At 46.8% G+C, this 11,973-nt stretch overlaps 2 protein-coding genes across 4 annotated transcripts in view; both read right to left on the bottom strand.

Annotated features, from left to right (window-relative positions):
• Window positions 1-531: 531 nt before the first annotated feature.
• On the bottom strand, window positions 532-9,636 carry LOC310995988 (WD repeat-containing protein 20). Its single transcript, XM_083985231.1, has 4 exons — window positions 8,922-9,636; window positions 5,289-5,471; window positions 3,167-4,576; window positions 532-2,356 (listed from the first exon to the last, which is right to left on the bottom strand). The coding sequence occupies exons 1-4, from the start codon at window positions 9,321-9,323 to the stop codon at window positions 2,309-2,311; spliced, it is 2,043 nt and encodes a 680-aa protein (XP_083841357.1). The 5' UTR covers window positions 9,324-9,636; the 3' UTR covers window positions 532-2,308.
• An 892-nt stretch (window positions 9,637-10,528) lies between these two features.
• map4k1 (mitogen-activated protein kinase kinase kinase kinase 1) overlaps window positions 10,529-11,973 on the bottom strand; it is a 34,931-nt gene continuing 33,486 nt past the window's right edge. For all 3 annotated transcript variants that reach the window (XM_083985791.1, XM_083985789.1, XM_083985790.1), the window contains 3 exons: window positions 11,547-11,639; window positions 11,338-11,464; window positions 10,529-11,107 (listed from right to left, as the gene is read on the bottom strand). In XM_083985791.1, coding sequence (XP_083841917.1) covers window positions 11,011-11,107; window positions 11,338-11,464; window positions 11,547-11,639 — 317 coding nt within the window. In that variant the 3' untranslated portion in view covers window positions 10,529-11,010. The remainder of the gene's footprint in view (window positions 11,108-11,337; window positions 11,465-11,546; window positions 11,640-11,973) is intronic.

Raw genomic sequence — 11,973 nt, 5'->3', positions numbered from 1 at the left:
AAAGAAACATATTTTGTTAAGCATTTGCTCCAGGAATTGAGGAAACATTTACTCGGTACCAGAAACAATGAGCAGAATTGAAGTCAGAATCAGTCTAAACAATACCCAACCCCACAGAGACAGGTTTTGAATTCAGTCAAACAGATGGAATAAATCCAATCCCATCTTTACAAAGAGCTGCTTCCTTTCAAGTTGTCCACCTATCGGATCCCCTGCACCAGTGAATGGTGGGGTTGTGGGAGCTGTTTCTGCACAGGAACCAGATCAAACAAGACAACAACACCCCCCACTGTCAGCCATGGCAGCTCAGGATGGACTGTGGATTTATTGAATGTGCAAATTCTTGCAAGAGGCAATTCAGGTGCAACAAGAATGGAGTCCAAGACACAGTATATATGATGCTACACCATAAGGGGTGTGTGCGTGTGTGTGTATGCATGTGTGCATGAGTGTGTGTTACGTTTGGAATGTGCGACAGTGTGTGTTTGTTCATGAGCATGAGTTATTTTTGAAGACGCTTCCTTGTCGACGCACGATGCTAAGCAGAATCAGTATTATTTGGACCTAGTAAGTCGGACAGGCAGCCTGAAATGTACAGCGAGCAGCCACTGTGAAGATCGCTCTCTGTGCTCGACCCGGCTCAGTCTTTCTGAAGTCACACTGGACCCAAAATACTGTATGTCCGCCTCCGCTGAAGGACTGAACCCAGCTCACTTTCAGGGACAAACTGGAGAAACTCTATCACACAAAATAAAAAAAAACACATTGACATCTTCAAGTTCCCTAAAACAGCAGACATTCAATTTTTTAACTGTTGCTATGTACAATAGAAGGATCTTCATATATTAATATTCCTCATCTTTCTTGCTTTTTCTTCGCTTTCTTGCTCTCGAGTCATTATTTCCATACGTTTGTCCTTTTTCTATTTATAGAGTATTTTCAGTATTAACAGTATAAATTACTACACAGTCTTGTGATAAAATAAATAACTTAAATACAATGGCCGTGGCTTTTGCAGTGTCTTTTGCATGAAGGGGGAGAGGGGAGGGATCCGATGAAGGGCGGAGCTGAGGAACTAACGCAGACTGAGCCTGGCTTGCCGTTCGCTCCTCGTTGCCTCAGGGAAACACACAGAGAGGGGACTGTGATTTGTTTGATGCAGTCTTTCTGCAGAGAAACACTGAGGTTGAAGTGAAGGCAGAGGGCTGGAGCACTGGGAATAAACTTCATTACATCAACTTTATTCCCACGGTGGCACATGGGAGCGAGGGGGGGGGGGGCTGAGTGCAGTGTAGCTCTAACCTCCTGCTGACAACCACCAACATTTAATCGTGTTTCAAACTTCTTCATACAAATCTAAAGTAATAAAAGCTGCCTTATAAATCTGAAGCTACATCATGGTCAAAAGATTTGTTTGTGGGTTTCTGGCTGACGAGACCAACATTTTCTATATGCGTAAGGTAGAGCTGAAGAAGGACAGAGGAATCAGTGGATTGGATTCTGTTAACAAGAACAACACAGTCATGAAATAGTTGTTACTGCTGCTGCTGGAGGACAGACACCACATTATATGGCCAAAAGTATGTGGACAGCTGAACATTAGCAGCAGTGAACAGGACTTCACACACACATACACTGCTGAAAATCTGCTGCAATAACAGCCTCCACTCCTCTTGACAGGCTGGGACTGTGGAGACTGGCTGCATGGATTTGTTCACAGGAGCACTGATGAGGCCCAACACTGATGCTGGCTGATGGGGTCTGGTTCACACAGGTCACAGTTGTGGGCTTGTGTGTTTTTTTTGTTGTTTTTTTACACCAAACTGGGGAAACCATTTCCAGGAAAACTCACAGTGCCAACTCGAAACCACACTGTTGTCTAAAATGTTGATGTGCATGGCCGGCCGCATTAGGGATTTATTTTTCACTGGAGCCATGGAAACAGCTCCAGATCACAGAGGTGTCCACATACTTCTGGCCAGGTTGTGTACATGCTGCTTGCTTTGCTATGTTCAAGTAAAATTGGTTAGTTCCCAAAATTACCAGCTAACTTTGTAATCATTATGTCGAGCTGTTGGAAGTAATGTTGGTGTGTTTCCCTGGCAACCACGGCCACCGTGAGAGTAAGAATCAGTATGGGACAGGTTTAGGGTCAGGGCACGTATAGTGAGGGGATAATACTGCAGTAGTAGTTTGGGCACGGTTAGACATTTTTGAGAATCAATGGAGAGGATGACTGATACAGAGAAGATGGTGGAGAACAAGGGAGGAGACGGAGGGAGGGATGAGTGCAAAGCTTCTCCTCCAGCTATACTACTGTGCCGCTCGGAGAGTTCCCGTTCTGTGCTGTCAAAGTCTGAATGAGAGACAGAGAGAGAAAACATAGTTAGAGACCAGGGACAATCAGAGCCAGAAAATCTATACTTCACTTTTAAAGTGCAGGAAGATAAAAGGCCATTGTTGCTGCAGAGAGAAGAGGAGAGGAGAGCAGAGGAGAGAGGTGAAATCCTCTCCAACTGTTGACTCATCTCTGTAGCTTTTTAAGAGGAAAAGTCTGTAAAATCTACTCAAAACAGACGGATGCTGACCCACAGGGAAACGTGTGTCCGCAGCATTTACTTCTACTGACAAAGCAGTAACATTAAACTAAAAAGTAGGCTAATCACCACTTCATAATGAATGTCCTGAAATAAGTTTAACCACACTGGAGAAAAGTGGGATGACCCAATTACATGGGTGAAATTGTTCACTTATTCTGAGAAACTATACAAGAATTAAAAAGGAGCATTCAATTACAGAGGAAAAATAAAATCAGATCTTTCAGTCACGCTTCATCAGCTGCACATCCAACACATGTGGACAGTTTTATTCATCATCATCAGTTCTTCTTCACCATAGTGTTTAAACAAAACAGTTTTCAGGAGGAACTGCTTTAGTCATTCATCATGCAAAGGAGAAAAACACTCAAAACTTATAGATGATAAAATGTCAGATTTTGCTTCATATATTGAAACTACTAGATCGTCACCTTGGTCTCTGAGGACATATGTTTTTACCATTTACTGATATTTAATCAACATGATCAATTCTTACTAATAATGACTAGGCTATACTATCTTTAATAATCCAATGAGTGTGTAATGAAAGCGTTAAAGCGTCGACGTACCGCCTTCCCCGGCCGCGCCCAGGTGCAGATGAGCCCCTCCTGACAGGCCGTGATGATGCAGTCGTCCATGAACACCAGGACCGTCAGCCTCTCGTGTGCAATCTTCTTGCACACCAGCGGCTCCAGCAGCGGCACCTCGTGCATGCGCGGGCACAGCGTGGTTCCCAGGACCTTGGCGGCGTCCAGCCGGTTGCTCCTCGGCGCCACGTTGATCTTGTCGTTGCTTTTGCTGATGTTGCCCAGGCTGTGGTAGCGTTTGTGCTCCTTCTCCACCCCGCCGCTGCCTCCCGACTTGTCCGATTTGCGCTCCTGGAGCGACAGCGTGGCGAAGCGGCCGATGCTGAACGGGGTGCTGTTCCCTCCGCCGCTGCTCCCTCCCCCTCCCCCGCTGCCCCCGCCGCCCTCCGAGGCGCCCTGGCCCTTGGAGGTGTTCGCCACGGCGGGGTGGGGCAGAGAGTTGGAGCGCGACAGGGAGCGAGGAAGCGGCAAGGGGAGCGTCGGTGGGTTGGAGGTGCCGGTGTTGGTGTTGGGTGGGTGGTGGTGCCCCTCGACCCCCCCGCTTCCCCCCACTCCTGAGGTGCTGTTGACCCCCCCGCTGCCTGAGTTGGCCAGCGAGGGGCCGAAAGTGTTAGTAAAGGCGCGGGACAGCGGCAGGCGTGGGTACAACACGTCATCCGTCAGGTCCCACAGACAGAACTGAGTGTCCTGCCCCACCGAGCCGAAGCGGTACGTGACCGACGCCGAGCCCCCCTTCGAGCTGTGTCGAGAGAGACGGGACAACGTGCTGCTCGTTCGCACCCGGCCAAAGTGCATGGAGTTGTTGGGCGCCACGCCCTGGTGCAGGTCCTCCTCGCTGCCGCTCAGCTCCATCGGCTCCTCGTCTTCCAGGGAGGTCGTGAAGGGGTCGAACGCCACCACGTTGACCCAGGACTTGTGGCCGTGCCCCCTCGCCACCACTCTGCTTTCCGCAAACGACCAGACAGTGACCAGGTCGTCTTCTCCACCCGTGGCGAGGTATTTCCCGTCGGGGCTCCACGACACGCACAGCAGTCCGCCAAAGTAGCTCTTCATCACGCCCTGCAGCTCCATGGAGTCGAAGTGGAAGACACGCAGGCAGCCGTCCTGCCCCACGCACGCCACGTGCACGCCGTCCGGGGAGAAGGCAAACTCGTTGAGGCCTCCCTCGCCCACGGCCCATCGCAGCAGCGGGTTGCGCGGCGTCTTGGTTTTGCAAGCGTAGACGGCGAAGCCCTCGCCCTGCCGCAGCAGAGAGTACTGGGGAGCCGTGGTGCCGCACGGGTGGTCCACGTTGTAGAGGTAGAGGTGGCCGCTGGCGTGAGAGGCCAGGAACAGGTTCTCTGACTTGGGAAGCCATTTTAGACACGTCACCTTGGATTTGTCTATCAACCTCTGGAAAAACAGGAAAGCCGGGAAAAGTGGGGAAGTGGAGGGGGAGAAGAGATTGGGTAAAATAGGAAAGAAGGAACGAGATAGAAGATGGAAGAAGAGTTTCATGGTGACATAGAAATAAAGTTATTAGAAATCATATAAATCACCTCATTGTAAACATAATGCATGATCTAAAGAAAACTATAAACTACTGAGAGAAAGACACAAGAGCATGACAAGTGAGAAAGTCCATATGGGTCAAGTAACGTGCATGAGCTGGAAGCACAGACAGCCTGAAGCCAACAGAGAGAGAGAGAGAGAGAGGCAGGGGAGAGGAGGATGAAGAAGGAAAAAGATTTAGAAAAGCAAATCCCAGGGAGGTGAAGCGACTCAGCAGACACAACACAACGTCGGCCTGCACACATACACCCCCAGTCTCACTAAATTTAATTAGGAATCCCATTAAAGAAAATCCCATTAAACAGAAAGAGCCATTTCTGGAGACGCAGTAAGAGAAGAGTGAAAATGACAAAGCGTGTTAGAGGGACAAACACTGGAGACACACTCGGAAATTCTGGGCTACATCACAGCAGGGGGAGAAGAACTGATATAAAGAATCACAAATTAGTTGTGTGATTTCTGTGGCAGGCTTTGGTCGTCGCAACACGAGGAAGCTGCAAGACAGGCCGCTTCCCTCAGCACAGAGGGAAACACATGCAGACAGAAGTCATACCTCCTCGTTGAAGAGTTTACTGGTTTCCTTCTTGATGGGGTCCAGATACTGAACTTGTCCGGCGGAGAAACCCACAATGAGAGCTACACTCTCGGCCGTGGCAGAGTACTGGTTGAAGTCGTGACATGTCGGCTGAGTCCCCTTGTAGATTCTCTTGTCTATGGGTTTGCTGAGGTCTACAGCCTGCAGACAGACAGGGTGGATAAATGCAAACCATGACGCACAAGCAAAACATCGGAGAGGAGGACCGCGATCTGAGCTGCAGGCACGCTCACAGCTCCTTAAAGCAGAGTTATTCATCCCAGGGGATTCGTTTGAAAGCACGAAGCCACACCAAAACAAATGATCATCACAGAGAGATGACCTGAAGTCACACTGAGAGGTTTCACAGCAGCTGCAATAGAATTTGACAGAAAAACATTTTTCATCCGTCCAGGAGATCAGCACTAAACATCACACTGGGGCATCGGACTGAAGGCACAAAGGTCTTTCAAAAACTACTTTATGTACCGACGTTCAACAATCAACATTCGAACAAACAGGGCTCTGATGCTGAAGTTATTGTTTCCCACCAGCAGCACATAGGCAGGGCACCGTTCTGGATTACACTGTTTGTGCTTTAAACATGTGCTGGCCACGGTGGCATGGACTCACAACAAAAAAAAAACACTGATAAAACCCTAAAGGAAGGAATGTACGTTCATCACTGATAAAAACATCATTTTTGTGAAACGAGACGAAGACCTGCTCCACACTGAGACACAGTCGCTGCGATGCTGTTGTGCGTGATTCAGATGTCTAAAAAAGCATTTTCAACCAAATCCAGCCCAAAAAAGACAGCAGTGGGCGTCTGTGACCTGCAAATCAATGAAGAACTGCTGACGGAGAAATGTTGGAAGACCAAGAAATGATTTACTAAACATTATCATACAATAACTTTTGAATGCCGGCACATAGTAAGAATGACTATTAAAGAGTCAGACTGCAATTAAACTGGAGTTATCTGCTGATCTAATCAAACTTCTCTCAATTAATTGCTTAATTGTTGGTCTGTGAAATGGCAGAAAATAGAGAAAATTGCCTGTCACAGCGTCTCTGAGACAAAGTGTAACATCTTCAAATGTCTCATTCAGTGTGACCCCCAGTCCAAACCTCTGTTATATTCACTATATTGTCATTTATGAGAAAGAACAGTATCTAACTTCACACTGGGCAAATGAACCTTACACTGTTCGGCATTTTTGCTTAAAAATGACAAAACAAGTAATTTGTTTTTTGGCTGATAAACTCATTGTCTATCTTCATTAGAGGAACTGATTGGTATGAGCACCTTTAAGATAATTAGATAAGATATGAATTATTTTATTAATCTGTCAGTTCATCTACCATTTGGCAGAAGAATAAAAAAGCCTGATGGCCGTAGTTACTGTACAAAGGATCTTCTATATCTGTGCCTTGCATCAAAGAGAGAAGAGCCGTCCAACACACTGATGATCCCAGTTGATCAGAATGGCCTCCATCATCTTCAGTCCACACCTCTCCACCTCATCCTCCAGTGAATCCATCAGGTGAACATGGTTAAAGTGTACACGGAGAACTTCACATGGCACTTTAGCAACAGCTATTGGTAGGATGTACACAAGTTATGTTTATGATATGAAGAGATGTCTACTATCTGAGTCTTCACCCATATCTCCAGCTCATCACTCATTGGGCAGAGAGTCGACATTTCCCATTATGATTGACAGCAGAAAGGACCAACAGTACATCTCTACTTCCAAGTCTTCACCTTTGCACCAGCAGCACATCAACCAAGAAACACTTGGTCCGTTTTCAATGAGAGAAGCTCCTCTCCTGAACAAACTCCTGTCCCCACAGAACTACTGATGGATACCATCAGTTGTTGACAAAAAAACAACAAAAATAAGCAAAAGTTGAGTATAAACTTAGAGCTACCAGACTTTGCTTCTCGTCGTTAAGTGCATTGTCTAGAAAAAAAAGAAAAAGACCTTTTGCTGTATCACTTGATGCCAGGCATCTGACTATCAGCACACTCGGGGACTTCAGAATTTAAGGAGGAAAAAACATATCTTATCATCTCTATCACTTCCATGTGAATGTAATTATACCTTTAATTCACAGTAAAGTCATTCACAATGCAGCAGGAAAGAGTGAGTACACACTCCTGATGTTCCCTTACATAAGGAAGACTGGGACTGTGAGGATGAGGAGGGTCATTTACTGCATGTCATGCTGCCTGGATGCATGTCCTGACTAAACGCTGAATGTACAGTATATTGCCTGTTGTATCCAAGGTGTCTCTTGCATATGTTTTCATATGGTTTTCAATAGAAACCATGTAAGTCTGTGAGCACTGCATGAGCCATTTATCCATCTACACACAGCTGCATAAGTCATGAAGACAAAAAAAGTCCTGGCAAATTAAGTGCAGTCACGGTGTTTGCAGAATAATAATTATGACGCAGAAAAAGGGAAATGATGAATTTAAAGGTTTGACTGACGGTGTGCAGTGAAAAAGAGGCCTTGGCTTTTTCAAATGTGCTCTGTGAGAACATTTTTCCCTCACGCTGGAGGAGGGAGAAGCTTTTTACAGTTGTCCTCCAGTTCCTCCAGTACGGGTTATTAGCATCCCACTTTAGAAAAGCAATAAGTGCAGCTACAGTAGCTGCAAGCCGTTTCATCTGTGGGTTGTTGAATGTTAGCACTGCTAAACCCTGCTGTGTGAGGAGGAGACACCGGAGGACAAACGCAGGGCAGCCGCTACTCTTCCATCATGTCAGGTCAAAATGTCATGTCTGTCATATTGATCTATGAGCAGTAATTATGCAGTAACGCATTAGATTTACAGTCCAGGTAATAATAATGGTTTATCATTTTCACAGTATTTCACAAGTCAGACTTGTGAACTAAGACTAATGATTTATTATCTGCTCCACACATGGATGCAAAGACAGTAGTATAGAGTGTGTGATGCAGAGTGAGATATTCAGGGTTTGCAGGGATAAAATTAACACTATTTTTCCTGTGTAAACCATCTGCTGCTGACTAATTCACCTTGCACGATTCCCCTTTAATATGAGAACAGTTGCAACCTTTCTAAATTCACATTATATGATTTGAGGTGTAGGTAGCACTGGATGCAGCAGGAGGAAATACACAGCCTTGAGTTCCCATGGTTTCCAGCAGAGATGCAGGTAGTGCAGTCAGTGAGAGGCTGAGGCTGCTTCCTGCTCTGTAGTAACACTGGTGCCCTCCTGTAGCGTCCACGGACACAGAGCATCATCCGTCTGGGTGATGCTGCTGCTGCTGCTGCACCATTCACCGTCTACTCAGCCAAACGAGCCAAACGATCCGCCTCTCCATTTTGCATTGCATGACAAACACAAATCTAATATGTGCCTGTTCTGTTTGTCCTGCTCCGTGCAGCAGCAGCAGCAGCAGCAGCAGCAGCAGCAGCAGCCGGAGATGCTCTGTTTAAAACAGATGACGAAACACGAGCTAACAGCATCAAATTAGCAGTGTGCAGGCTGTAGCACGCTAGGCTAAGTCTGACCAACCAATCTGTCACCGTGGCCAAGAGAGAGGAGGAGGAGGGAGGAAGAGCAGACTCACCTTCTTGATGTTGGTGTATGTGTAAAAATACAGCTCCCTGCCGATGTTGAAGCACACCCGCTCCGACTCCTCGCTCGGGTCTTCGGGCTGCAGCTTGACCATGGAGACCCGCACCGGCGGCAGGAAGCCCGCCGGGGAGGAGTTGGCTGCGGCATTAGAAGAAGAGGCGGCGGCGGCAGCTGCGGCGGCAGCCCCGGGCCCCTGCAGCAGCCCGACCCCTCCGCCGGGTATCGGACCGGGTCCAGGCCCGGGGCCCAGCGTGGCTCCGGCGGACGGACCCCGCGGCAGCCCGCCCCGCTGCTGCGAGTCCGAGAGGGTGAGCAGCTTGTAGAAGCCCTCTCTGGTCCGGAACTGGGATTTAATCTCATTGATATCCTTCAGAGCGCCGCCATCTCCGGCCATTTTTAGTACAAACAAGCCGCACAGGAAACTGAGATTTTGACCTGGAAATAATAACGCTGCAATAAAAAAAAAAAAAGGTAGTAGGCTACTAGAATAGAAATGGGAGAGGCGAGGGCGAGCAGCAGCAGCCGAGCTCCGCTAGGCCGACCAGCACACCCCGTCTGCTCCAGTGCATTTTACACCAGAGCCGGCGACCATACCGCTGCTGCTGCTGCCTGGTAAATAAACCCAGAGAGAAAGCCCTTCTGAGCCGGTGTGAGCATCATCCTCCACAGGCTCGCTGCCTCTGTTCATCCAGTGTGCGTAAAGTACGTGTGATGATGCGTCGACTGCTGCTGCTGCTGCTGCTGCTGCTGCTGGCCCGGCCTGGCACTGCGCACTCCCGCAAATGTGTCGGGGGTAAAGAGAGGGCATCCGGCCCTGGGCAGCTTGTCTCATTTAACCTCCCACGGACACCGACCAGGACCACTCACCGACACACGGTGAAAAATCGTGTGTAGTACGCCGGAGCCCCGCCCTCATTAAAAAAAAAAAAAAAAAAAAAACCCAGCTCTGTTGCTGTCACCAGCAAAGTTTGGCTGCTTTTTTTTTTTTTTTTTTTTTTTTTTTAACTTCTCCTAGGCAAATGGCTACATTTTTACACAGCCTGTAACTCAGCATCTTTTTATAGACCGAGATCAGTGCCACCAGAGATGTCTCCATTTGAATTGTAGAAATCTGACAGTGTCACGCTCATTGAGCTGTTTAATATTAAAAAGAATTTCGGTCTCCCGAATAAATGAATTAAAATTAAGGATTTGTAATGCGCACTCTAAAACGGGATGCAGAGGCTTGAAATTAGATGCAAATGTTATTGACTTTATTTAAATTCAAACGTGTTGTTTCTCAACCCCCTTGTACCCTACATTTGTCTCCAGGAGGCTGTTTTACATGCAGCAGTTGACTTTTTTCTGTACAGATCAAGTACAACCTGTGCTCACTGATCTCCTTCTGTACTTTTCCATAAAGCAGTGATGAAAGCATTTGGCCGCTGGTGGGATTCAAGTAAGATGATCCAAGGTCAATACAGTCCACCCCTTGTTGCATTAATTAACTTTATTACAGTGTAACTGCAGTAAGAAGTGTATCTCTGATCCAATACTGTCATACAAACTCAGGTGAAAAAAACAATCAACAACGGTGCTGATCTGCTCTGCTCAGCTCAAGTCCTTTAAGCTTGTATGCGGCGTTGCTAAAAAAAAAAAAAAAAAGCCACATGTTTCAGCTGCTTCTGTGATCAATACTGTGGCAAGAAAAAGTAGACACTCTTTTGTTTTCACTGTAGGGTTTTCTCAGCTATATGGATTCAAGAGATTGTTCTGCATCTCACAAATCAAGTAGAAATGAGCATAAATAAGAGCATACTCCCCCCCAACATTGAGGGATAAAGGCAACAACACATCAGCCATCTCAGGTCAGTATGAATCTCCAACTCCCTGCCATCACATCCGCTTGACATTCCTCTCCCAGTAGATAATGACACTGTGGCAGAGACACATCCTTGTCCATCAAAGTTTACGGTGACACATGATGATAAACAAATGCTGCCGCCCAATTGTCCATTCTCCTCTTGTTGAATGCTGCACATCCTGGGTAGAAGCATTCACACAGTTGGAACTTTCCCATGATGCCCTTGCAGACCGGAGACTCAGGGCAGCATGACGTAATTCTCAGCAATTTCCAGGACGTACAAGTTGGACAGGCCCGACTGGTCCTCGGTCTGATGTGTCTCCAAAATCACCATCCTGCAGTGAGAAGGTCACAGGTTGTCAAGCATGGATTAACTGGAGTTTAAACCTGCCTACACATGAAGACAATCTTAATAAAGTAATAAACAGAAGCTGCAGAAGTGGAGTAGGCCTAAATACGTTTGGCTGTTGTGTCTGAGCAGACAAATAAAACAGCAACACTCGCAGGAATTTAAGCCACCTGACATTTAACACACAGGACAGCAGAGAGTGGAAACATACTGTACCTGTCTGACTGGACCAGTCTGTAGATCTTCCTGTGGTCAGTGATTTCCTCCAGCACCTCAGTGAAACCTTGTGCTCTCCTCTGCCAGCCGTGACGCCACACTGCCAACAGTGTGTCCTCAAAATACACTGGACAGACAGACAGAGTCAGTGCTAAACTCTCATCATATACAGAATACACCATCACTAGTTCCTCAGTGGATCTTCTCACCTATAGACTCCACATCATGAGAGAACATGGCCTCGTATGTCAGAGGTCTGTTGCTCTTCAGCTCCCCCTTCAGGTCAACTATATGTACAGACTCTGTGGAGGAGAGAGACTCGGTATGTAAGCAGCTACTGTGGAAGTACAGAGGTAGAGAAACATAACACCATAGAGTCTACACACAAACCACCAGCAGTTATGAGCAGAGCTGTAAGTTCTGTCTTCCCTGTTCAACAAGCAAACACCCACTTTACAATCGCTGAACATTCTTCCTTTCTCCATGCCACCATCAATCCATACGTGCATAGACTTTATCTGAACTCTTGCTCTCCTATTAAATATGTAGTTTAAACCTCACAACCGTAGAAGGATTATTTTTGTATTTTTTTTATTTTTTTAAGTGAAGAAAGCTTATTTAAAAATGTAAAACTTG

This window comes from Trachurus trachurus (genome assembly GCF_905171665.1).
Source record: "Trachurus trachurus genome assembly, chromosome: 13".
Lineage (NCBI taxonomy): Eukaryota > Metazoa > Chordata > Actinopteri > Carangiformes > Carangidae > Trachurus > Trachurus trachurus.
This window is presented reverse-complemented; position numbering and strand designations above follow the sequence as displayed.

Bases quoted from the DNA above. Each gene is read 5' to 3' on its own strand.
- LOC310995988 (XM_083985231.1), bottom strand. From the start codon at position 9,323: ATGGCCGGAGATGGCGGCGCTCTGAAGGATATCAATGAGATTAAATCC. The intron at 4,577-5,288 runs GTATGACTTCTG...CTGTTTTTCCAG, and splicing joins GTAAACTCTTCAACGAGGAG to AGGTTGATAGACAAATCCAA. The intron at 2,357-3,166 runs GTACGTCGACGC...TCTCTCATTCAG, and splicing joins GGGCGCGGCCGGGGAAGGCG to ACTTTGACAGCACAGAACGG.